Source organism: Mustela erminea, chromosome 8 (genome assembly GCF_009829155.1).
Source record: "Mustela erminea isolate mMusErm1 chromosome 8, mMusErm1.Pri, whole genome shotgun sequence".
In the NCBI taxonomy this organism is placed as follows: Eukaryota; Metazoa; Chordata; class Mammalia; order Carnivora; family Mustelidae; genus Mustela; species Mustela erminea.
In genome coordinates this window covers 99,063,651-99,091,469 of record NC_045621.1, presented here as the reverse complement: position 1 = coordinate 99,091,469, position 27,819 = coordinate 99,063,651, and the positions used below count along the sequence as shown (strand labels likewise).

The window sequence follows — 27,819 nt, the reverse complement described above, 5'->3', positions numbered from 1 at the left end:
TGTCTGAAACCCTGAGGATTCAGGACAGCTCACCAAAAATGAATTCGTTAGAGAAGCGCTCTCTCTTCAGCAACCCCATCCTCCCCACTGAACCAACCTTCCACTTTTCTTTATCATACTAGAAGTAACAAGCATTCCTTTTAGTTAATACATAATAAATGAGATGAATTTCTAGCGAGGTGGTGGGGGTGGAAGGTGCACAGTTTTAAAAGCCTTGGAGAACGGGACTGTCTAGTGAGGAAAATGTAGACCAAGATTGCCTATTGTCAAAAAGCTTGTGGATCAAATCAGTACAAACTTTAAAACATACACTAGGGCATACACCAGGAAGAAACTCTCCTAAATTTATAGGAGGACATGTGTTTATAAAGATCTTTACAGTCCACTATTTTGTTTGCCCCTTCTGGGGACCTTTTCGAGGTCTTCAGATGGGAAAAGCTTCCAACTTTCCTAGTTGATGCATGCCTCAGGTTATGCATTAGCCATCCCTCCTCATCCACGAGGGATATATTCCAAGACCCCCAGTGGATGCCTGAAACCTCCGACACTCCTGAATCCTACATATACTGTGTTTTTTCCTATATATACGTGACTGTGATAAAGTTTAATTTGTAGATGAGGCACAGTCTGAGATTAACAAAAATAACTAACAAAATAGAACTACTATACTGTAAGGAAACTTATGTGAATGTGAGCTCTCTTTTCACGATACTGTGCTCACCCTCTGCCGACGATGGTAACAATGTGAGAAGACAAAATGCCTGAGTGAGGGGGCGCCTGGGTGGCTCAGTGGGTTAAGCCGCTGCCTTCGGCTCAGGTCATGATCTCAGGGTCCTGGGATCGAGGCCCGCATCGGGCTCTCTGCTCAGCAGGGAGCCTGCTTCCCTCTCTCTCTCTGCCTGCCTCTCCATCTACTTGTGATTTCTCTCTGTCAAATAAATAAACAAAATCTTTAAAAAAAAAAAAATGCCTGAGTGAGGAAAGGAATTGAGGAGAGTGATGGGGGACTGAGTGAGAGGCTACCCTAGTGACCTTCCGACACTACCTCCGACAGAGGATCATCTTTCTGAGATCTCAGCTGACAGTGGGGACCTGATATCAGGGAAAGCCAACAACGAATGGGGGTGGGGGGCTACTGTATAATGTGGTGGTAAAACCTGAACCTGATTACAACACATGTAAAGTCATTCAGCAAGTATGAAACTATACGGAGGCAGTTTTATACTCGGAATACCAAGTATGAAATACTAATTTAAATATTAAAGAGGATTTCAAATACCCCATTTCTCTATGCTCATTATCTTAGGAAGTGGATTACACTGAACACAATGCAACATATTCTGTAGCTAATTCACCTGTTTGTGAGAATTAGCCAATGCTTACTTCCAGTTTGGCCCCTTACAGAGGTAGGAATGGTAAAGAAGTGTGCTTTGACTATAAGAGACCTAATAGAGTATTTTGAAGTTTGCATGTTTGCCAAATCAGCCCTGACATCCAAACCAAAGAGTATATATTATTAATATGTGTGTATGCAACTTCATATATAATCATACAAATATGTACTGAACAGCGCAGTGTTTTTGTAAAATGTTAAAATAACTTACCAGTTGCAGGTGGCTCAATAAGCCTCCCCCCACCTTTTTCTAGGTGCCTATTCTTAGCCTAGGGAATGAGAGCACACTATGAGACAGGCTTTATTCAAAAGCCTTCATATATTATTTCATTTAATTCTTACAACAAACATGTAAAGGATCTGTAGTCATCTCCATTCACAAATGAAATGTAGAAAATAAGTTATCCTGCCCAAGAAAGCAGTGAAGACTGGTGGAGCTGGGATTTGAACTTGAATCTGTGGTTTCCAGGGCATAACCCACAGATAATAGTAACTTTATGTAATCATAAATGATTCAATGAACCAAAATTTTAAGATAGCTTTCTTCTTTACTCAGGCTGGGTGAAATCTGGTTTCGGTATTTTGTTTCTAATGTAATGCACTTCATAAGATAATGCAGCATTAATATTTAATAATACAATTTTCTTTAACTTGTTTTTATATAGTTTAATTTTTCTTAAATGTGCAATTTGCTCAGTTCCTGAAATAAACAGAGTAGAAGCTTATAAGCAAGGATGCTTTGTGGTATGTTCTAAACTCGGTAGATAAAACATCATATATACATGCTATAAGATATACATTATGTAATAAGAAAGGATAGTAGAAAATGCATAATATCTCCTAAGTCAAAAAGACTTCTACACCATGCCTTTATCCAATCTAAATTATCCTTTGTAAACCAAATCACAAACTTTCCCATCAATTAAAGAGAATATACGTTATATTCAATAAAGAATAATAAAAGTTCTTTAAATTATTTTCAATAGGATTTCTAAAAGCTACTTTTGAAGTTCTATGTTTAAAAACAATAGTTTATAGGCCTAATTATGACATCTTTTTATTTTTGTCAGGGAAACATGGAAGAAAGACTGAATCCTAATTTCTGTATGGTAACATTTTGGGTTAATATTACCTAAAAGTGAAAAATACAATACATATTTTACAAAAGGCACTTTGCATATTACATATTTAATTGCAGTTTTGACCATGAATTATTTCATCAAGAGACTGCTGCATACTGAACCATGAGAGACTGGTTTTCTATCAGAATATGTTTTTTAGAGAGAAATGTGTAACTAATGATGTTTCTGCTGCCAAATTGTTGCTTATAAAAATATACCTTATAGTTATACTTCAAAAAGTAGGGTTGTGGCTTTTCTTTTGTTTGCTTAGTTTTTTGTTTTATTTGGGTTTTTCTTTTTTGTTTGTTTGTTTTGTTTTTGTTTTTGTTTTCTGCTGTTGTTGTTTTGTGTTTTAGTTTGTTTTGGTTCAGTTTTTTGGAGCTGAGAGGACCACCAAACATTTTAGGAAATATTTTTACCCATTGGATTCAGCAGAAGGGTGCCACCTGGTGGCAATGTGGGCAAACTCTAAACCAGGTCTAAGTATTAAAAATGAACTCATTTAAGAAACCTTGAAAGTCCCATCATTACCACGATTTTTTTTTCTTTTTGTAAAGTTCCTATGTACTTCTCAAGACCTACCTGGTTCTTTTTATATTATTTCCATCAATGGAAGAGATATTAAGTTAACTTCAAATTTTTCAAGAGCTATTATTTACATTTATAATCGAAGCTTTAAGCAAATTCGTTGTTTTGTATTCAAAGTAAACATGTATATACAGAATATTGGCAATTATTTTTCATTATGCTAGTAACAATGTGTTGAACTATAACTGGGTAGAAGTTAGAAGGTTGGGCTCTAGAATTCAATGACCCTATTTTATGTAAGGTATTACAGACTGGGGTTAAGTCCTATCTCTACCACTTATGAAGACAAGCTTGATTAGCTTCTTTAAGCCTCTGTATTTTCATCTCTAAAATGGGAATAACCACACGACTTAACTTTGAAAGTTTCTTTGAGGATCAAGTAGAAAAATGCATTTAATGAATGTTATCAGTCCAGAAGACAGTACTCTGCACATGGCAAGCATTCAGAAGTGATTTTTAAAAACAGTAAGTTGCAACTTGTCACTCAAGATTTTAGATCCCTCAATGTACAGTGGGATTTTGATCATATTCAGAATGACTGTATCTACCCACATCAAATTATCTATCTAGATACTTGTAAACGTGGAGCATTATGAAAACAACAAAAATAACTTTCATAAACATTTAATCATTAAAGCTTTGAAAGAAAGACTACTAAAATGATAAAAAAAAATTTCCAATGATTCAGGATGTTAATAAAAGTACACAGTCCCTGATATTCCCGTTGCCGATTCTCTCTGGGTGAGAAGTGACTCTTCCTGGCGCCAAATCCCAGAGGACAGTCACAGATGAAAGAAATAGAGGGGTCAGGCTCGCTAAAGGAATATAACAACCAAACCACAGGATCCATAACCATCTCACCCAAAGGAAAGACCACAGTCTTCCACTGTGCTGTAGGTGGAAATAGGTACTGATGGCCTCAGGACAAGGTGTTTTTGAGATCTCATAAAAATCTCTACTATGAAAAGCCAAAGACTTCTTTGGCAACATTTGAAAGCTTAAATCACTCAAAATCAATACACAGTTAAGTGATTAGCTGGACTATGCCCCCTATTTAACCATCAAGTAGGACTTCATAAAGCTATATTTTTATTTAAAGTTGTGAATCTTTTTTTTTTTTAAAGAAATATAGCAAGCAGAAATATCATTCATGTCTATTTGGGGGGTATTATAACAAGTACCACATGAGAGTTATATGACAATCACAGCATCAGACCACAATATATAATCCTGTTAATCAAAACTTAGTACTCTTAGAGCAAGTAGTTTAAGCAATCGCAGCAATCATCCACATTATCTGGTCATCATTTCATAGGTCAAGCTTCAGACAAAGAACATGCAAGATAAAAGGTATTTTCTAGGAGTGCTTGGAAAATCTTCAATGGGATGCTGCCACGCATATTTCACTCTGCTTTCCTTCCCCTAGCAAAATCAATCTCTTTCATTTTAACTTAAGCATAATATGCATACCATTGACATTTTAAAATCATGTAAATGTTCAGAAAGTCACTTTAAAAACTCAATTAAAACAAGAGTTCTGCAAATGGCCACTCCCTGAATATCTGAAGTGGTCATAAACCAAAATGCACGCTCACAAGAAAAAAGGATTCAAGCTTGACTCTCTCACTTCAGATGAATTTTAAGTACCCGATTAGTCCTGACAAAAGGCTTTACTGTGCATAGGCGGTTTGTCCACTGTTTACATATGTATTTTCAGTTTCTGTGTGCTCTGCTCAGCTTCTCCCTCCCCACCTCCACTGATACTGAGCAGTTTGCAGCACCTCAAGTAACCAGCTGGTGTCACAGGGTAGTGAGCAAAGATTTCATGTGGGGACTCTCACCTGACTAATCATTCTTATTGGAAGCATCATTCCAAGAGCAGTAGAGAGGCTCGGCGGCTTGTTAATGAAATTTAAGAGCTGTCAGCTTGAAAGAGGATGTTAAATCCATGCTCCTCTCCTAAAATCATTTTTATAATCTGCTAACCAGTTGCTACATTGTGGTGTGTGTTGGAGGGAGCAGAGGAAAAAGATGCAAGGGAAAGGGAAACATAATACAGCATAAATGTTGTAGTATTTACATATGTATCCCTGGGTAGGGAGTAAAGCGACTAGTTGAAGAAAACAACCTGCCTTGTAAAAACTGCAACATCCACTCCAGTAAACGGAGAGGGAGCTTTAAGGCATTGAGCAATCCTCACCACCTGTGTGAAACATATGTGAGGGAAATGAGGAGGAAAGGGAAGAGGAGAAGGGAGAGACCACAAGCCAGGAGAGATGACCAAGACTAGAATATTAATAACAGCAGCCCTGGCATGTCCTCCTCCGCCTCATCACCACTCGGGCGATTTGGACAGCTTCCCTTCACTTGCTCCTCAGTGCTTAGACTATGTGAAAAGCGGAGCCGCTACCGGAACCTTGCTGCTTGCACCCCTTCACCTCACTTCTAGCAAAGAGCTAGGAGAGTCTCTGGCTTTATCGCATTGGGCAGCCTTCAACAGTGCACTCTGGGGCCCAAGGGTACTCGGGTGCCTCCGTAGTTATCCGCTGACCTAACTGTTGCCCTCTCGGCTCTGAGTCCCTGACTGATGAAAACGTGACAACACCTGCAGCCGCCTCCTCACAGCCCCCCTCCTCTATGCCAGGGCACTTCAGCGCTCCCGACCCCTACAACTTTGGGAAAAAGCAACACCGAACTCCCGAGTCACCCCCAATCCAGGGACAGAGACGAGGTAAGGATCCACGGTATGGTTATGCTACAAATCTCGAAACAGCAAAACCAAAAAGGGGATGGCCAGTGTGGAGAGACAGAAAAGGTACAGCCAGTACAGGGCACCCCATCTCTGCAGACACAACACATCTGGCCCCAACAAATCACTAAAGCCAGTACCTTGCCAGCTTCCCATAATAATGCCTTTTTATTCCCAAGCTCCGCTCGACTCAGCAGACCACAGACGCAGGGTACACCTCATTCCCTCTTTTAGCGCCCCCCACCTCGCCCCGTCCCAGTCTCCTCAAAAGAAAAAAGAAAGGAAAAACTCTGCCGGCCTAAAGGTCATTTTCCTTAGTGGGTTAGCTTTGGCCAGCGCTCGCTCGTTTCAGCTGCGTGTAGACCGGCTCTAACCCTGCAAGTGGACGCCTCCAGGAGCGCAGTATCTCCTCCAGCGTGCGTTTATTTCAGCCAAGAGGCCCCCACTCTGTGGCCCTGGCCGCCTCTCCCTCCCTCGGTGGCCCGCCCGCCGGGGCTCCCGGGCCACCCCCAGCCTTTACCTCTCTCCCCCCTTCCCCGCGGCTCTCCACCGTGCGCATCCTCTCGCCCGGCCCCAGAGCGCGCTCGGATGCTCTAACTTCCTGCGGAGTCCATGGATCAGCGGAGGAGAGCCTGGAACTGGGGCGGAGGGGAGGGTGGGGAGAGGGAGGCGTGGGAAGCACGGACTGGAGCCACCCTTCCCGGGAGGGCCTGGCCGCAGCTGCCAACTCTCACCTGGTCCGCCGGCTGCGCCTGGCTCGCCCTGGCCCCCGGGGTGGGCTGCTGCTCCTGCTTCATGGCTGTCATCGCCGGCGGCCCGCGTTGGCGCTCACTTCCTCGCGGGCACTTCAGACTCAGGGACTGTCACTTGGCAGCGATCGCATGTCACAGGAGCCCGACGCTCTCCGAATTGGCAGAAGGGAAAGCGGCAGCGACGGGGTGGGGGGAGGGGAGCGACAGGGAGGAGAAGAAGAGAGGCACCAAGCAGGCTCCCCCTTGCAAGATCCCTCCTTCGGCTACCGCAGACCCTCGAACTCCCCACTCCCCCCGCCCCCCACCACCCCAAAGCGTAGAGAGCCTCGGAGATCTAACACGACCAAGTGGCAAGTTAGTGGAGCAGAGAGAGGCACCTGACCGCGCTCGAGCGACGTCTCACAGCGCCGGAGGAGCCCGGCTAGCATTCTACCGCAGTCCGCGCCCCCCGCCCGCCCCCGGGGGCTCCCCGCGCCGAGCTCAGTGCGCCAGGTGGAGCAGCCGGGCGCCGCGCTCCAGCATCTCCCGAGCAACCGCAACGCGGGAGAGAGCCCTGTGCGTCGCGAGCTCCTCACACGCGCGGCCAAGGCTGTTGGGCTCTGCTGGCCCCCTCACCCCCCAACCCCCGCCCCCCGCGGGCTCTTGCTAAAACCCGGAGAAGCGGAGCGCGCCCGTGCAAGGCCCTCGGTGGCTCTGTTGCTGCCACTGGGCATGCTCCAGCGCTCGGAGAAGACGGGGGTTAGCTGGGGTCTAAGGGCCCACAGCTCCATTGGGGTTGCCAACACTTGCCGGGACCCAAGTGGTGATCCCGGGTTATGGCCCGAGGCTCTGCGTTTCTCGATTTGTGGCAATGGACAGCCTTATCCTTTAGCCTCCAGCCTGGATCCCCCTCCAACCGCCCCCCCCCCACCAGCTGCTAGTGTAATTCTGAAAGGTAGATTACAAACAATAATAACTAATGATGATATTCTACTACTTCCCCCCCCTTTTTTTCTAGAACACTCAGACAAAAGTTTTCAAATTTTAAATTTCTTCTCCAGCCTTCCCTTGGCTTAACACAAACCTCTCCCCTTCAAAGTTTTCTGAGCACCTACCATGTGTCAAACACACTGTTTGGAGGGATTGCAAGGAAAAGAGATTAAAATACCTAGACAAACTTAACAAACTCCCTGCCTACAAGGAGTGTTCCTGATACTGTGGGTACTGGGGGATAGGAATCAAAGAGTCAATTTAACTCTTGGGAAGGTGAATTCCTGTGGGTAGGTATAACACAAAGTCCACCGGTTTCATCTAGAAACATTATTACTTTTCCCCATTGCTAGAAAGGGCCTACCAAAAGCAGATGGGCAAACAAGCAGTCCCCAGTCTCAGGCACAGGTGTCTGGAGACTGCTTACCAGAGAAAAGGTTGGAGGGAGTTAAATATCCAGATGTTCCTACACTCAGCCCCAGCATTGTGACTATGTTCCAGTGGGAAGAGATTGAGCATATGGTGGCCAGTAGCTTGGAGTATGCTTTTATTGGCTAAGCCTGGCTCCCCCACCCTTGTCTGAATTACTCAGTCCATGAACTATGCACTTCCTAGAGACAGGCTATCTTAGAATATTAGGAGTTGTGCTCCTGCCTATTAGTGAATTCTCACATTTGTCCTAAATATTGTGACAACAGTTCCTTTAAAATAGGTCTAAAAAAAAAAAAGTGATCTCTAGATTTGATTAAATTAGAAAATAAAAATATGAATTTTTTTCTTCAGGAAGGTATGATTTAGGTGATGAAAGCTTATTTTTCAAAAATAAGAGTTCCAGTGGATATTAAGTGACTTCTAACAGTGTGTTGGTCTAACAGAAGTAAGTTGAGAGGAATAACTTCACTGGTTGTAAAAATATAAAGCAAATTTTCAAAATGAAACATGGCGGGGCGGGGGTGGGGGGTGCCTGGGTAGTTCAGTCCTTAAGTGTGGGACTCTTGATTTCAGCTGAAGTCAAGATCTCAGGGTCCAGAGATCAAGCCCTAACTCATCCAGGCTCAGTAGTACATGTTCTCCTACTGCCCCTCTTTACCCATCCCCCACTGCTCTCTGGCCCACTGGGTGCTTGTGCCCCCCCCAATAAAATAAAAAAATCTTTTAAAAAATGAAACATGGGCATAATAGCTACAGAGTACTTTATCCAGTAAACATGTCACTCTCTATTTTTTCCATCCCCCCACCCAGGGAGAAAGGGGTCTACATTATTCCAAAAATGCTTCTGTCCTTATATTTTGCTCTTCTGTTTATCATTTTAGTACATTCATCCTTTGGATGTGTTTCCATTTTGGACAACTGATTTGACTTGAAGTTTATGTACAGAGATTTCTGTTGACATAGGACATGCATAGATGAGGGAATTATTCTCAGCCTATTTGATTGAAGTCAACTGTCCAACTTGCATTCTTTCTCAGTATTCTTTTTAAACTCCACTTTGTGGTAACAAAGATGTAAGTTGTATACGTTTCATGTATAATGTATATATGTATCATTTTTTTTAAAAGAAAGTGTCTTTGATTGGAGTCCATCTTTTTGCATGGGTTATTTTGTCTGAGCTAAAAGCATTATTTTATATCTGTTGGGGTCTAAGTTAAGGACATTAATTAAAACTTAACCACATGTAACTTACAACTTAAACACTATTTTTTGAAATGTGGTACACTGGAATTACAATGTAGGATTTTTCTACTTCATTTCTTATTGAAGAAAAATGCTAATGTCCAAGAAGAAAAAAATAAGGAATACCTTACATTCCAAGAGAGAATGTCTGCAGCTCAGATGTCTATAACTTCTGATAATAGGTTGTTATTTAAAAAAAAAAAAATTGTAATCAAACATCTGCAAAATAATCTATTTGAGTAGATATAACCCTAGTGCTTTGTGGACAAGAGGACATGTGCCAGCCTACATGTCAGCAAAATGGGCTCCTGCCTTTGCTCCGTCACCTCATGGAGGTATGGGCAAGAATGAAGTCACTTAGCTCTGGCCTCTGCTTCCTTATGAGGTAAAACCAAACATTTTAGATTAGATGACCAAGAAGATCCGTTTCTTCTCTAAAATTCCATAATTAGATCTTAATTTTGTGAATCAAAAGACTATCATCTGAAATAATAAATTACTTACACATGTTCAGATTTTAGTGGGAGTCAGTTAGGTGCTTAGAAAAATACAAAAATTCAATAGGTAAGGATTCTTCATGAAGTGACTGACTTAATATCCACCAAACTTCCCCCACACTCTCTAGTTATACATAAATCCAAAGTAACAATTCTTTCCTTGATAATACTTTTAAAATTCAGAAACTTGAGTATCTCCCAACAGTGTATTATTTCTGAAAATTAAAGATTTAAAGAATGTTGTAAAAATTAACAGAATTTTTTTTAGTACTTTTCTTCATACATTTGATGAACTAACTCATGGACAACCATTAAACTTAAAATACTGATACAATGGGAAAAGAGGTTTTCCTAGTTTTTATGGAATGGAGTTTTTCATAACTGCAAAAGACCTGGAGAGATTGCCCAGAATTCCCTCTATTTTAGGTTATAAATTTCTTACTTTCGCAACATATTCAGGAAGATTTCTAGGATTTCTAGGATTTAGACTTCATCACTTCCTTCTGAAATTTTTCATTGACTCAAATCCTAGTTTCAGGTTCCCATGCAGATATAACCCACTGTGTGGGATCCTCAACTTACTGACAGGAATTTCCAAAGTCCCTCAAAAATTTTCTTGCACAAAATACTGTGAACATCTACAATGTCTTTCACTGATATTGGATTCTTTTAAAGAGAAATGCCAATTCAGTACATTTCATTTTACCTAGAATTACTGACATGAATAATTGAGGACTGGTGATGAAAGTTAGATAATAATTAAATTTATTCAAGAGAATCATGAAAATGTGTAAGCATAAGTGGCAAACAGGATGTTCTAGAAACATTTAAGTCATGCATGCTATATTCAGTCTTCCATATCAAATAGGAGATCCAGGACCCCCAAATCCCAAATTTACTTTAACAACCGTCAGTAACAAGGCCTAGCTAAACTCTGATATATTAGAGAAAGAGAAAAGCCTCTTGAGAGTCTGAGAGCAGGGTAGCCTTTAGAGATAAATCCTCCAGTTTCAGATAAATCAGATAAGGTAAATAGAACTGTGTAAGCAGCTAGTGCCCTGGAGTCTCTCCTCACCTTTCCCTCTCTCTCTCCCGAGGTAATTCTGCAGTGTCATGTAAAGGCCACCTTGATGGGGATTTCCCTAGAATTAGCCAGTCCTCTATTGAGTGTCCTTAATGAGCACAGCATCAGGAAGACAGAGTTCATGAGCTGTGCCTTCAGAGACCTGGCCTGAAATGTGTCCAATTAGCTTTTCTCAGATCAAAAAATAGCTTTAGTTCACATCTTCTGCTATCATTTGCTTTCGATTGATCAATCACCTCTACTCACCTCAACCGGCTTCTTGAATTTCCCAAAGTGCACATCATGTCATTGGGCAGAAAACCAGTATGTTGAGCAATCCTCAAAAACAAGCTGTATTTTAGAAGCTCTAACTAGTAAACTATCTCAAAAAATTATTTTAAGAAGAACAAATAAAAAAGGAAGAAAAAGAAGGAAAGGCACTGCATAGTTAAGTGATAACTGGGTACACTACTCATACTGTTCAGACATTCTCGTGGCATTAATTTAACTAAACTTTTTGTGAGTCTCTAGGACAGGAAGACTTTCCTGTTGTAAAAATTCATAGCCCAATTATGATCTCTGGTGGAAGCAGACAGAGTTGCACTATCCTGAGAGCCATTCTTGTTGCTCACTGGAGACCTGAAGATATTGACAAACTGCTCACTCACACGGAGACCTGGGGCTATAGAGTCTGCTTAGTTGTTATAGTAACATACCTCCCATCTTCTTTAACCAAACAGCTCTTCTAAGATATATATAATGGTATTAAAACAGGAAAACAATGCATAGGATTTTTCTGTGTAATGTTTTTGCTTCATATATGTAGCTGCATCAACAGCAAACAACTGGAGAATGTGTGAAATTTACCTGTTATCCTTGTTTTTACCCACTAGATGCTTGACAAGGGGTCTGTGTTTGATTTTTTTTAAGAGTAATTATTTAATGAATTAGTTATGTTTGTATAGTAAAAAAAAAATTTAAAAAGACCTTTTTTGGCTGATTTAGTAGTCATTTTTTTGTCTGATTTTCACATTTCTTTAGAAATAAAGTAAGGTTTTCCAAATCAGATTCTGTCTGCAAATGACAGAAACGTTGTCAGATGTGGAAGAGTATTTAGAAACACAGACATAAACATTTTCTCTTTTCAGGTAGTAAGTTGGCCTTTGATGAATAAATTTCCCTGAACTTGGTATTTCTTGTTTTCATGACTAAGACTAAATTTTCTAATGATTCAAAATACCTCTTTATTTTTTTCCTTGGAAAATACATTATTACTGAGATGTCTCTTACACTCAGATTTCATAATAGTTAACTGACTTTTTTCCCTCATGTAATTCCCACAACAGCACAAAGCACATTGCTCATTCAGGGAAATCTTTCATGAATTGAGAAAGAAAATGCTACTCTGAAATCCTGAATAATTTCTGGAGGGAAGGGAAGGGAGAATTTCCATCTTTTGTAAAAATTTCACCATGATCAATTTATTCTTAAGGAATTAGTACTAGATTCAGACTCCCCCATGAACTCTCCTTTTGGAAACAAGAGATAGTCTAGGATAGAGGTGAACCAGCTCCAGAACATCCACTGACATTAAAAGGCCCCTGGTATTTTTTCCACTAATTGACTCTCGAACACTCAGAAGTATTCTTCTACCATCTTAAAAAAAAAAAAAAAAAAAAAAAAAATTGAGGCCAAGTCCTTGGATCCACAGCTAGTCCTTTTACCACACGGAATCATCTGTTTAGATTATATAAATATAGTTTCAGGACATCTTGGGATGTGACCTCTATTGAAATGAGGCACATTAAGATACATCTCTCATTACTGAACACTGTTTAACCTATTAGCCTAGATGGGTTGTTTGCTACCAGTCTAGATCACTTCTTATACCCTTATATTCTCCTATCTCTCATCCACAGATATCATTTTGGGAGAATATCTTACACATCTAAATATTTACTAAAGTCATAATTTCATTCAAATCAGAGAAAGAGGAGAAAGAGATTAAAGAGAAGTAGAAGGAGAAAAAGAGAAAAAAAGCCAGGAGAATGCATTCTGAAGCTGTTAGAGATATGAGAGTATATTAAGCCTTTTATATTTTTTACTCATGCTCTTACATGAAGACTAGAAAAACTGTAATTCCTATTGGTTAGATCCTACGTATTGCTCCTGCCATTGGCTATATTCTGTGTATTCATAAAATTTTAGAAAGCATAGTCCAAATTTTAATTTTCTTATTTACCTCTAGGTGATTTATATTTGATGTTTTCAATCAATATCAAGCTTACATTTTCTCGTGATATTTTATCATTTTTGCACTTAGTAGTTGATTGCAAGCACCTGTGGAGGTATAGAGAATCTATAACAAATAGCACAGTTTATACAAATCAATGACTATAGAAATGCCCTTTAATTAGTTATTTTACTGAACCAGCAGGGTTTGTATGAATATTTAATCCAACTGATAGGACATCAAAGTTGCCTCACAGGTGAATGAGAAGCTCTCTTCCATGGTCCACTATTACCACCTGTGGAGAAGCCATCCACTCCTTCTTCCATCTTCCCAAATGTGACTGATCTGTTGGAACCCAACTCTGCTCCCATTGCCCCCTAACTCAAGCTCACAGAGATTTTCTTCATTCAGTGTTCTCATAGTGTAAAAGTCACCACACAGTTTATGCTGCTTTCTGGACTGGCTTGTGCAGCATCCTATTTATTACAAATAACTTCTCTTTCCTCCCAAACAGTACATTCTTGGGGAGAATGACACTTGGGGACTTATGGTCAGTTGGGGTTGTAGGTAAGGGTCTATATCGGTCTTCTTGCTGAAGTAGAGATGTTGGAGGATATACATGTACTTTAAAAAAAATTCTTCTCCTCACCCCCTGAATATTAAGCTCTGTCAGAAACCTTCATGCACTTGTTTTGTTTTGTTTTCATTTATTGAACGGGGTCACCCAAGGGAAATATTTTTTCTCTCTATTGTCTATTGTTTACCATTATTATGACTTGTAGAAATTATATGATCTTGATGCTGGCTATGAGTAAAGGCCCACAACTTATTGCTTGATTGCAAAACATTAAGTAAAAGCCAGATAAATTTGGAATTTTCCACACTAATGAGCAGATACTGTTTGTTATAAAATACTAAGCCTCCAATGCTGTGAACTCAAAGGACAAAATGAATCTGGAGATAACAGCTATATTGTCACTGTCACTCTTAATGTATTCTTTTCTCCCTAATGTAAAGATATTATACTCCTTGAGAAAGGAGGAGCTTTACTGAGTAAAATTTTTAACTGGATTAATGAAGCGTTTAATTAATGTTTTATTTTAAATATAGCTTAAGTTTCTATAGTCTGCCTATATAATGCCAAAAATTATTACAAGTTCAATATAATCTTCCAGGATTATGCCCAATGTTAGTACATAATTATTTTTGCCTTGCATCCTCTACGTACATTTTAAGCAAATTTATTTATCTAATCTACTAGCCTCTGGACCATATTTTAAAATACGGTGAGAGGAATTGTCATTAGATGGGATACACAATACCAAGAAAGGAAAATATAAAATCTTAGAGAAAAAAAGAAAAAAAGAATTGGACCTTCCACTTAAAGTAATAGAACAACTCAGTACCACGTAGTGTGGGGAGGGAAAGAGAGGCAACTCTCACTGAGAAGCTCAGTAGGATCTTAAGAGTATAACCATATTACAGTGTAGTAAATTTGATGTTGGAAATGAGTACTTTAGAGAAAGTAAAATCAGGCTAGGCACACTTTCTTTAAAAGACAGGGTTATTTTGAGAAGATGAACTGCAGTGATGCCAGCATGGGTTTAGGCTAAATAGAGAACTAGGTATCAAAACAAAAAGTACAACATTTACAACAAATCTAGATAGCAAGATATCTCTCCAAATTTCTAAATACCAAAAACCACATAGCTTGAATGTCTATGGTATCTAATAGGACAAAACAAAGGAAAGTTGTGGAAAAAATGACCAACTTGATAATCCCAAAACATTAAGAAAACCCCAAAATTGTTAACAGATAGTCACTAGAAAGTACAGTGGATCAATTTAAGAACATCCAATAGAACTAGAATATTTCTGTGCATTTTCACAGTGAGTAAAAGGGACCCTGTTGGGAGATTTCCCCTTGAGCTCTCACAGTTCTCCGAGTCTTATTACCAAGAAATAGTCTTTTGTTCTAGAATATCTTTTGAAGAACATCTGTATAGAAATTATCCTGGAAAGGGGAATAGTGTTTCCCTCTGGAGCAAAATACAAGTTTGTTTAGAGTCCTGCAAGATAAATATCGTTTCCTCTCCATGGCAAGAAGTAGGCACGCTTTCTGTTCAGTATAAAAAAGATAATGTCTCCTTCTGAAACCAAGAGAAGGCATACTACTGTCCACTATAAAAGATTTGGGTTTCTTTGGCTTCTTCTATACTGCTACCCTCTGTGCAAGCAGGTGTCTATCTGGTTCTGATCATTCATCTCCATGGGACTTGGGGACAAGAAGAGCTTACAAAAATATGCTGATGTTCATATTATTTGCTGTACCATGGGTAATAAAGTTCTCTGTGTCTGACTCAAGATTCTTATGTCTTGAAAATGTCCATAAAACTGGATGACTTTGTTTGCTTGCAAGTTATATAAAATCTCTGTTCATAATAGGCTGATGTCAAAATCTAAGGTGGCTGGAGAAACACAGATCCTATGAACCCTTAAAACTGACATGACAGGGCCACCTGGGTGGGTGGCTCAGTCATTGAGCATCTGCCTTTGCCTGGGATCATGATCCCAGGGTCCTGGGATAGAGCCCCACACAGGGGTCCCTGCTCAGTGGGAACCCTGTTTCTTTCTCTCCCACTCCCACCACTTGTGTTCCCTTTCTCTCTGTGTTTCTGTCAAATAAATTTTTTAAAAAATCTTTAAAAAAATAAAATACTAAAACAAACAAACAAACAAAAAAAAACAAGCAAAAAACTGACATGCCAGGCTTCTTCCCAACATAGAACCCAATACTAGGAAAAACTATTGGAAGTGGAATCAAATTTGAGCAGAACAGAAATAACAGAGATAAAGAGAAAATCCAGCCAAAAGGTAAACAGACCCAGGCAATCTAAGATCACAAGCCATCATGTATTTTCAAGTACTACATAAAAACAAAAAATAAAGATCTCTTTGAAGTTAGAGAACCAATCTGAACTTTTAACTATTTAAAGTTCAGGAAAACTAAATTCACATAAAAATGATCAACAGAAAACTATCATGGTCAAATCCCATGAAAAGTTTCACCTTGACAACAAAGCTGTTGGAAGAAATAAAAAGGATAATAGCCCTACAGATAAGGGACTCGCAAATTACAGTCCACAGGCCAAACCTAGCCCCTTCCTATCTTTATAAATAAAGTTTTCTTGGAACGTAGTCACACTCACTTATTTGCATATTGCCTAAGACTGTTTTCATGCTACAGTGACAGTCTTAAGTGTTTGTGACAGAAAACATATGGCCTGCAAAGTATAAAATATTTACTCTCTTGCACCTTACAGGAAGTTTGCCAACTTCTGCTATTGACAAAGAAAGCTTGCCAAAAATGTCATGCTCAAAAATTTTTCAAAACTGCAACATACTATTTCAAAAGGAGCTAAAGAACATTTAAAACAAAGTATATAATATAGGAGAGAATAAATTAATCAGAATTAGAAAAATTTAGAAATAAACAGGAGATAGCACTCAAAGAGTCAGAAATAAAAGAAATATCATATTAGAAATAGAAACTGATCTAGGAGGTATATCAGAGCAAATAAGCACAACAAATGATACTCTAAGAGAAACCAAGGTGGGAAGGAAAAACAAACAAACAAACATGTTAACCAAAAGCACATGAAAAAAGACACTCAAGAGAATACAACAAATGTTATAGATGGCAAAGAAGATCCAACATACAGATTAGGGGAGTTCTGAGCGGGACAACAAATCAAAGCAAGATGGGGTTGGGGTGGGGATAAATACTAAGAAATTAGAATGATCCTGAAAAAAAAAAAAAAAAAACTACTCATTGAAAAATCATATAGTATACCTCAGATCAGCAGAGCACAACCAACACCAAGTAAAATTAAGAGATCTTAAAAAAAAAAAAAAAAAGAAAAAAAGGAAAGAAAAACAAAAAAATATTTGGGCACTTAGACAAAAGTAACATTTAACTTAAAGAGTAACTAATGTTACATTATCAGACTTTTCTACAGCAACATTTTATCTTCAGGGGAAAAATGAAGTTATATATAGCATAGTCAAAAAAATAAAATGTGGGCCAAGGATTTTATGTATTTATATATGTTTATATTTTTTAAAGATGTTATTTATTTATTTAAGAGAGAGTGAGAGCAAGCACAAGCAGGGGAAGGGGCAGAAGAGGGAGAGGCAGACTCCCAGCTAAGCAGGGAGCCCTAAGACAAGGGGCTGGATTCCAGGGCCCTGAGATCCTGACTTGAGTAGCAAGTAGATGTGTAACCAACTAAGCCACCCAGAAGCCCTTATATGTTTGTATCTCTTAGATTTAAAATATAATTTTGATGTGGGGAACAGAGGCAGAAGAAAAGTTATTAAATTTCCTTACCCACTGATAAGACTTTGAAACAGAGTGACATTCCTCTAGGGACTCAACTACCTCCACTTTAGGCTTTGCTAAGGGCAAAGGGCAATCCTAGCCCAACCGACCCCTATCCCCAACCAGGATCCCCAACCAGGATCCCGTTAAGTCTACTTTAACAATTCCTTTGGAAACTTCCTTTATCTCTAAACCTTCCAAGATACATGCTGACAATCATTCCCAAGCATATGGCCCACTGATATGCATCTAAAGGGTCTCACGACAAAGGTTTTATTACCGGTAATGAATAACCTTTTTCCCAACAACAGCTAGCCCCTCAAGGTCCTGGAAACCTTGCTTCCAAAATTCCTTAGAGACTTATGCCATCCCTGACCCCCTCCCAACTTGCAAGTATATAATGGGCCACTCCTCACAGCCTCAGGGCAGCAGATCTTTCTGTCCACCAGTCCTGTCGTTGAGTTTTAATAAACCACCATCTTGCCCCAAAGATGTCTCAAGAATTCTTTCTTGGTCATTGGCTGCAAACCTCACCCCACCGAACCTCACTTATATGCTAAAACTTCATCAATTTGAAACTCTTATCTAACTCTTCTTCCCTCCTCTGCCCTTTACAAGGGTGAAGTCTGCATCACTATCTGAAACTGCTCTCTACTTCTTTAAATGCCTCCCTTTGCTCCTCCATAGGCATTTCTTCTTGCATATTTAACCACACCTGTTTCTCCAAGCACCTAGACGAACACAGACTAGCAATAATGACCAACCTACTTGCTATCAACTGTCAAATAAAACATAAAGTATCCAATTAATTTTGAATTCCAGATAAATGGACAAATTTTTAGTGTAAGCTGTCTACTGTGGACTTTTGGGGTTATACTTATACTAAAATGTATGTCATTTATTTGAAGTTGAAATTTAACTGGGTGTCCTGTATTTTTATTTGTTAATTCTAGCAACCCTAGTAGCCATGATTATCACTTACACTCAGATTATAGTCCTAAAGGAAACCAGTGCTTCTTGGATAAATGAATCTGTGTCTGGAATGAGAAGTGTACCAGACCGTTTTGAACATTTTGACAAACTAGTATGGAAGTGATCAAATAATACTAGGATAATATTAAAAGGCAACCCTGAAAAAGTTCTATCTCACCCAAAGAAAAAATAGAACTTTGATAAGGATATCAATAATAGTTTCTGGGAATCCATGAGGTATGCTTAAGTCCCAGTTTGTCCCCTCCTGAGCATGACTGGGAACCAACTTATTATCATGAGAACTAGGGAAAGAAGAAAACAGAACACTGATGCCTGCCGTTTTTGGGAACTGCATGATTGAGTAATCAAATTGTAGATGAGAGGATGCATCTCCTTCTAAATAAAATTATTCAAGCGAATGGATAAAAATAATGGATATAATTATTATATTACCATGCATATTACCATTTTGGAAGCTCCAATAAAATAACGAACTGACGCATTAGGCATCAGTGTGTCTCCTGATAAAAGAACAGAACACTACCTACAGTCCTGCCAAACACTTCAAAGCTCTGCGTGACCAAGGGTCCACTCCCATTTGCAGGAAATACAAAGAAGAGAAGAACAGGCACAATTATAAACTCTACCCTGGGGCAAACTCTGTAAGGCAAGGGGCTCAAGTTCATCAACAGACAAATTTTAAGAAGAGCAAAGAGCTCGGTGGGGGTTGGGGGAAGGGATGACTTCATTAAAATGAAGTTACATATCAACCAGAAAATTGATGACTAAGCCGTAGTGCATCCGGAGACACACTCGAGTGATAAACCATCATGAAATACAAGGAAATGATTACTATAAATATCAGGACAGTGTTTACTTTAGGAGGGAGGGAGGACAGGGCGAATGGCGAGGCCTAAGTAGCTAGGAATGTTTTCTTCTTTGACTTGGGTGGTGGCTCAAATGGTATCTGCTTTAATAATAATTATGTGTGAGTTCCTGTATCTGTGTTTTATTGTTACATAAAAGCTTAAAAAGTGCCTAATAGAGTTCTTGGCTCCCAGTAAACACTCAATAAAGGGTGGCTATTAAAAACTATAAAGATAAGGACTGCATTTAGAACAATTCCTTCCATATTGTTTTTGTAAAGTGACATAAACCTCCAGCTCTCAAGGTCATGCTCTCTTTCTCTCTCCAATGTATGTAGAGCTACAAAATTGCTCCTGCCTTTCCAAAATGTGTTTGTGGCTTCAAAAGTGGAAAGCTAACCTTGTTTATGCAAACACCAAGACAGACAGGAGGTTGTAAGGCGAAATGCACTTATGTTTTGCTGGGGATCTCCTCTGGGATCTTCATTGCAAGACCATTAAGTCACTTGCATCCTGTTAAACACCAAAGCAACTTAGCCTGCACTTGACACCATGGAGAAAACTATAGATTGTGATCTATTTGTTCAATTCCAAGTTTATGTGGGAAAAGCTATGAGTCTCAGCCCTAGCCCATTCTCTCTTATTGACTGCAGAACTACCCAGGGTGTGTCATGTACAGAACAACTCGTGCTCTTCTTAGCAGGATTTGTGGCTTCAGGTGGCCATGCCTCTTGCCTTCCCAGACTCAGTGACATGCGTGTTTGAAGGGCTGTAGTCTTTGGTCTGCAGTTGCCTGGCTATAAACAGGTGTACAGTTGCTATTCAAGCTGAGCTTCAATTAGTATAAGAAAGATGCCTTCTCCTCCCTTTCGTCCATGCTTCTTTCTTATGTAGCACCTGCCTTGGCACTATCTCTGCCCACACTGCCAGATCTTGGCACAGGGGGCTGTGTCTGAAGGTCCAAATGGGGTTCTTCCATCTACCAAGAAGTGTTTAAATCTGTGAATGTGCACATCCCTGAAAAGATACCCCCTCCAAATGCACATTTTCTCCACCTAAAAACATTTGCAAATTCATTTAGACTCTTCCAAGAAGCCATCCCTGCTCACTCCAGTGAGAAGTGATTTCTTCTGTTTTCCATTTCTGGAGCACTTAATCTCTCTACCATGCATTTGTCACGTACCATTTATTCCCTACACCATCAGCCGTCACACTGGTGTTTTAGCACTCTTTCCACTCTACCACTCTCTCGCGTCTATTCCCATTTTGGAATTTTTCCTATGAATAATAATAATAGTGAAAATAATAATAACTCACATTTATTGACTGCTTAATGTGACTCAGGCACCATCTAATGCTTTTAATGCAACAACTCTACAGAGTAGGTGTTATCTCTACCTCCATTTAAAATCATGTAAACCTAGGCTTAAAAGAGGACATTCAAGGTTCCACAGCTATAGTGAGGCATAACGAGATTTGAACGCAGGTGATACTGTTACAAATATCCTTAATAACATCTCGTCTTACCTCAAAACTGGCGAAGAATAGCTGTCTATTTAATTCAATCCTTAAAGTTTCATAGAGTGCTTGCTATGTTGATTTTTTGCCTGGAATTACTATGTAATATATTATAAACTTTATAAATCTACGTGTGTGTGTGTGTGTGTGTGTGTGTATACACTACATATAGAGATAACTGTATGTACATAGTATATACACATAGCTATCCGATAGAAAGGCAATAAATACACTTAAATAGAGGATTTATAACATTGGAAGTATTTTATATGATCTTTGTCCAATTTATCTAGCACAGAGGGATATATAGCGGTTGTGCAGTAGGATTTTTTTCTGGCTATCATAATTATCTCTATGCTTCCCCATGATCCTTGTAACTATTGGTTACATGCAGTCTTCTTCATTCAGATTTATTATTTAAAAATCTGTATCTAAATGAGAAGAGAAGACCTGTATTTTAAAATCTGTATCCAAAAGCCTACACTAACAATGAGAATCTTTGGCAGAAATTTTCATATACAAGAATGGAAAGCTGTGGAGTAAAATTTATATATTATTCTCCAATAAGAATCCACAGGAAACCACCTATTCACCTACACTTAAGATATTTTTGACTGTTCCCAGAATAAGTTATTTGATGTAAATAACTGTGTTTTGTAAGACAATTGCATGAAAAAAAGATGCAAACAAAATATCAACACTTCTATGTGGACTTTGAGTCATCTGAGTGTGATAGTGTCGTGGTTCTCAGTCTTGGGCGCCTCTCAGAATCTCCCACTCCACATTTCCATTGTGAAGATGCAAAGGAGTGGGATCTAGGAATCTGAATTTTTGCCAGCATCCTAGTAGATTTTGAAGAGATTGAGGGATCACACTTTGAGACCAGATTTAAAGATACAGTAGTTAAGGGATGAAATTTGGAATCAGAAAAAGCAGAGTCACCAATTAAACATTTACTTGCAATGTACTTCTCTAAACTCCAGTTTCCTCTTCTCTAAAATGCACAATAACAGTGTTATCTGACTCATAGCCTTGTGAGAAAATAAAGTGATTGGCTTAGTGCCTGGTACATAGGAAGTGATAATTGTTAGCAAGCAGTGGTAGTGATGGTATTACTGGTGTAAAAAAATCTAGGTGTTCTCAGAATCATATATCATGCGGGGATTAAAATTAAAACAGCATGGAGGTACCACTGCACACTTACTAGAATGGAAAAATCCAAAATACTGACCATCCCAAACACTGGTGAGGATGTGGTAGAGGAATGCTCATTCACCACTGGTGGGAATAAAAATCTGTAGAGCCTTTCTGGGACAAAGGTTGACAGTTTCTTACAAAATCAGATAGACTCTTGGGGGACCTGGGTGGCTCAGTCAGTGAAGTGGTTAAGTGTCTGCCTGCTGCTCAGGTCATGATCCTGGGGTCCTGGGACTGAGGCCCCATGTCAGGCCCCCTGCTTAGCAGGCATCCAGGCTCAGCAGGGAGCCTGCTTCTCTCTCCCCTCTGCCTGCCCCTCCCCCTGCTTCTGTGGCCACATTCTAATAAATAACATCTTAAAAACAAAAAACCTAAATATACTCTTACCAAACAATCCAGCAAACACACTCCTTGATATTTACCCAAATGAGCTGAAAACCCATTCATACAAAAAACATGCAGATATTTATGGCAGTCTTACTCATAACTGCCCAAACTTGCAAGCCACCAAGATGTCCTTCCATAAGTGAACGAAAGAATAAACTGTGGTATATCCAGACAATGGAATATTATCCACTGATAAAAAGAAATGAGCTATCCAGACACAAAAAATACATGGAGGACGCTTAAGTGTATTGCCAAGTTCAATAAGCCCATTGGAAAAGTCTGCATAATGTATAGGTCCCACTTTGTGACATTCTGGGAAAGGCAACAACTATAGAGACAGTAAAAAGATCAGTGGTCACCAAGGTCTTGTGGGAGAAGGGAGAGAGGGATGAGTAAGTGGAGTAATGGGGATTTTTAGGGCAGTGAAACTATTCTGTAGAATACTGGGACATGAACATATGTCACCATACATTTGTCAAGACCCACAGTATAAAAAAACAAAGCATGAACTCTGATATAAACTATGGGTGATAGTCAATAATACACAGTTATTGACTCATGAGTTGTAACAAGAGTATCATGTTAATGCAAAATATTAATAATAGCAGGAACTTGTGTGTGAGTTTGTTGGGGGGAATATGGGAACTCCACTTTCTACTCACTCTGTAAACATAAAACTGCTTTTAAAAATAAAGGCAATTATTACAAAACAAATGAAGACAAAAAAGGTAGGTGTTACTTGCATGGCTAAATATGAAAATGTGATATCAAAGAAAGAACACTGGCTATGAACTCAATGCTCTGGGTGGAAAAAAAACAACTGGATTTTAAAGACAGTACAAAGAAAGGAACCCATCTCATTTATAAATTTTATATTGATTACTATTTGATATAATATGTTGCATTAAGTATGTTATTAAAATTAACTTCATATCTTTCTATTTACTTTTTAAATGTGACTACTAAAATTCTGTAATTATATGTATGGTTCACATTAGACTTCCATTGGTCAGTGCTGATTTGTGAAAAATGCTCAGCATCTTTCTAGCATATAAAAAGGCCTTCTAAAAATTAGCACTCCTAGATACTCATCAGTGTCCTGTCTTGTAATGATCTTTCATTATTTTTCTTTATTACAGTAAAAATTTCTTTTTTATTATCACTCTTTTCCCTTGATGAGTTCTAATAAAAAATTAAGGCCAGTTTAATCCGTTGGACATCACCTCAATATTCCTTTACGTCTTATAACTGAACTGTCCAGTCACCACCTCTGGACTGAAGTCATCTCCATGGCCCTGACTGGTAACATGCCAGTCTCATCTCCAATCAGCCAGTGCTGCTTGGTCTCTCCAACGTGTGCATCCTTCCTCCCATTCTGGGGCTTCCTGACCAGATAGTCCTGGCTGCCTTTGAGAGACTCTGAACTTTGAATGGTGTTTCAGGAGCTTTCCATCCTTCTTCAAGCAACTGAGTGGCCCAATCAAATGGTTTTATGTTACAAAAAGTTTTACTGCTTAAAAGCTGAAAAATAAACCTAGTGACTTGTACCCTCTGCTGTACACAGCCAATTCTGACATAATGCAATGTACAGGATCTCAGCCTAAAGGATATCTATATTTTCTTTTTAAAAATATTTTATTTATTTATTTGAGAGAGAGAGAGAGAGAACACAAGGTGGGAGGAAGGGGCAGAGACAGCGGGAGAAGCAGACTCCTCACTAAGGAAATAGCCCTATGTGGGGCTCAATCCCAGGATCCTGGAATAATGACCTGAGCTGAAGGCAGTTGCTTAAGCAACTAAGCCACCCATGCACCCCGGTATCTGTATTTTCTTCCAGCATTTTGCTTGATACAGTTTGAAGTGGACCTGGAACCAGGCCCTGGAGAAGGGAGGACCATCTCCCTGAAGCTAGAGGGAGATCTGCTAAAGGGATTTATGGATCAGAAGCTGCATCTTGGAGGCTCTCTGCTCTCTAATGGTACTAGGACAGAAAACAGAATGGGATGTGCTAGGATACCCTTGGGTGTCTGAGAAGATTGTTCGAACATAGTCTCATGATGTCAAACATATTTATGTCAGAAGATCAAAGAAATAACCCAAGCTTCAGAAGACTAAACTCCATTAACATATAGCCATTCTCAGCAGGATCAAGCCTATTGTACTCTACAGTGATTTGGCATATTTAAGATCCCAGTGCCTTTTAAACCTTTTGTGCCTTCCCTGGCATTAACTGTGTATCACAGAATTCATAGTCTTGTGGAAATTATTCTGTATCTTGAGTAATGCCCCCATTCACTGAGCAGATCCATTCATTCTCTGTCATCTATTTCATCTATTTTACTAATATTTCAGGTCTGTTGATCAAGTCTGTTCTACTCTGGCATCCTATAATATTTTAAATATCCCCTGAACCTGGGAAGTACCAATGCTGTTGTTGTTTTAATAATCATAATGAGCCATCACTTCCAGCTGCCTATATATTTTCTTTAGTTTCATAACTAATGCCTCAACCTCCAACTTCTAAAAGGAGCTATAGTTTATCCATCCAGTCATGTGCTAGCAAAGGGAAATCCTACCAGGTAGAGATGATGAATCCCTCTGCCTGTTGTACGTCTACATTATCCAGGGCAATTCCAGTCAGCCTCACAGTATCATGCTTGTCCATATCTGTCATGGTATGTCCTCCGAGGACCAGATAACATCCTAAGGCAAGTGTATCTAGAAGGGGGATCTAGAACTCTGTACCTCCAGAAATCTCAAGCCAAATCATAGAGAGGTCAACAATGGACCTTCTCCAGGAGTAGCAAACCACCAAAGAAAACTAGGTCAAAACCCTTGCCCCTTAATAAAAGCTCAAATTCAATTCTAGGATATATCCCTCAAGCCCAGGCAAGAAGTCACCTCTAAGATACCATACCACCACTACCAAAGGCCGCAGACCCCTCTTATAAAAGATAAACACTGCTCAGAGTAAGGTGGCTTTAAAAGAAGAATGGAAGTAGACCAGGGTCTCTAAAGGAACTCTGGAGCTGGGCTCTGGGGTCTGTAGCTTTGTTTCTTCCTTCTGGTGTGGCAGTAAGCACTCCCAGGAAACTACCCCCCCTTCCCATAAGTCTTGATAGAGAAAAATTATAGAGCCCTTTCAGAAGAGTGTGAGAACCACATGGATCTGGAGGGGTATCTCATCCCAATTGGTCATCTCTCTCTGGAAGCTTATGGGCCTTGCTACATCCACTGCTACTTTTTAAGTTCATGTTTCAGCAAAACCTCCTCTCTGAGTCACTTAAACTTCTGAGCTGGAATTTCTGAACTTTGTCTGCCTCTGTTTAGACCAGCAGTGTTAGCTTCTATCTGATCCCCATTCCTGGGGCTAAACTCCTGGGTTCAGTGTACCTAAGAGCACACATTGCTTGGTTCCTAGGCTTTGACTTTGCCTTTAAAACGTTGGGCCCTGGCTAGCAAAAGCTTTTCTTGAATTCCAAAATCCAGACTTGTACCATCCTTACTTGAGCCCCTTTGTGACCATGCTTGATTAACTGATCACTACAGAAGTCAGTGAATGATTTCTGCAAAGCCCAGGATTATAGGCAGCTGATGAATATTAAACAGCAAAAGGAGTACAGCCTTTAAAGCAGAAACACTGTGCTATTATCTGACTCTCCTGACAGAATGGGAAATCCTTGAGAGTAAGAACTGTGCCTTATTTGGCCATGGAGTACATAACTCCTTGCCTATCAAAAGCACTCAATGAATGTTAGATGAAGGAATGAATGTAAGAATATACCTGTATGTAAGAATGTAAGAATATACAGGAAAGCATGGACTATCTCCTCATTAAGATTATAAACCTGGATATGTTTCTTTCCAGAATCTATTCTATTAATATGCTGAATGCACTTAAATTACTATTCCCCTATCTTATACCGAAATACATGGAAGCATCTTTTCAACTTCTTCAGATACAAATGACTGCAGGTAAGGTAAAATGCTAGCATTATCCCATGCTAGTTATGTCACCTAGGTATAATGATTCAATCTTATTTTCCCCACCCCTAAAACAGAGCTCAGAGTCTAATCTCAAAAGTATGTTGGGAGGATCAATTAAGACAATATGTAAAAAGCAGCAAACACAGTATCTGGAATACAACATACATTCTGTGAATTTCCCTTTGCCTACCTTCATACATTTCAAGTTTCTGGGTATTAGTTTGAGAATGCTCCTGAAAGATGCTAGAAAAATTTCTTTCCTGCATTCACACTGGTTCTTTTCATGTTGGGTAAGAGGCTGGCGAATCAGCTAGGGAACATTTCTAAGCCACACATTTTGTAGCCCTTCTGTTCTGATACCACGATTATAACGTGTAGATGGCAGAGTATTTCCAAGTAATTTCAACAGCCTTAACGATGTCACTGGACACCTGTGCCTTTTTGTCCTACTCAACAGTTTTCATTCCTGGCTTAATGTTACAGTCCCTCAGGAAAATTCACAAACTTACAGTATTCTTCTACTTCACACATTCTCCTGCTTTCCAAGATAAATGCTCCCATCTTCTCCTCTGTCCTTGAAGGTCCAACAGGCATCTCAAAATTATCATGCACAAATAGAGACCCCTGATTTATCTCCCTCACATAACCTACCCCATTTCAGTAAATGGCAGCTCCATACTTCTAATTACTTGGATTAGAAAACCCAGAGTCATCAATTACCACTCCTCTCTTCCTGTCTCTCTCTTACAACATAAACTCCACAGTTCGAGGCCTTTGTCGATTTTGTCTCACACGCCATATCCAATCTATCAGCAAATTCTGTTGCCTGACCTTCACAACACATCTGGTATTCCACCACTTCTTACTACTTCTACTGCTAGAAACACCTTCCAAGCTATTAGCATCTTTTGTCTGGATGATTTCAACAGCTTGGTGTCATCCCTTCCTAAACCCTCCCTTCCCTTGAATTTACTCAGAGAAGCCAAAAAGAGCTATTTAAAAAAGAAGCCAGCTCATAGCATTCTTTTACTCAAAGGCCTCTTGTCTTAATGAAAACAAAAGCTAAATTTCTCACAGTTTCCCAAAGGCTCTCATTGATCTGGCTCTTTTGTTGTCACTACCTCTGAGCCATCATTTCCAATCACTGCCCTCCTGCTCATGCCCCTGCAAGCTTTACTGGCCACGTTGTTGATCCTTAATCAGAAGCTCTCTTAGTTTCCCTGCTATTTCCTTAGTCAGGAGCACACTTTTCTCTACAATCCACATAGCTCATTCTTCACTTCCCCCAAGTCTTTGTCAAATACCACTGTGCCACAAAGCTCTTTCCTGGAGTACTCTGTCTTGAATAGCAGCCCTGTTACTCTCTATCTTCTTTATTCTGGTTCATTATTATTATTTCTTAATGAAACCCATCACCACCTGGAAGATGTTGATTTATTTGCTTTTCTCTCTTCTTCTGGTGTAACAAACTC

General features: G+C 39.5%; 1 protein-coding gene across 4 annotated transcripts in view; it reads right to left on the bottom strand.

Moving 5' to 3' along the window:
- The window catches only part of DPP10 (dipeptidyl peptidase like 10), a 1,361,251-nt gene that overhangs the window by 642,260 nt on the left and 691,172 nt on the right, over positions 1–27,819 (bottom strand). The window contains exon 1 of one of the 4 annotated variants that reach the window (XM_032353834.1): positions 6,586–7,206. The exons of 2 other annotated variants lie outside the window; for them this stretch is intronic. In XM_032353834.1, the coding sequence (XP_032209725.1) occupies positions 6,586–6,657 (72 nt within the window). In that variant the 5' untranslated portion in view covers positions 6,658–7,206. Of the gene's footprint in view, positions 1–6,371; positions 6,524–6,585; positions 7,207–27,819 lie in introns of those variants that run through there. One more of the 4 variants, XM_032353838.1, reaches the window with a different exon arrangement.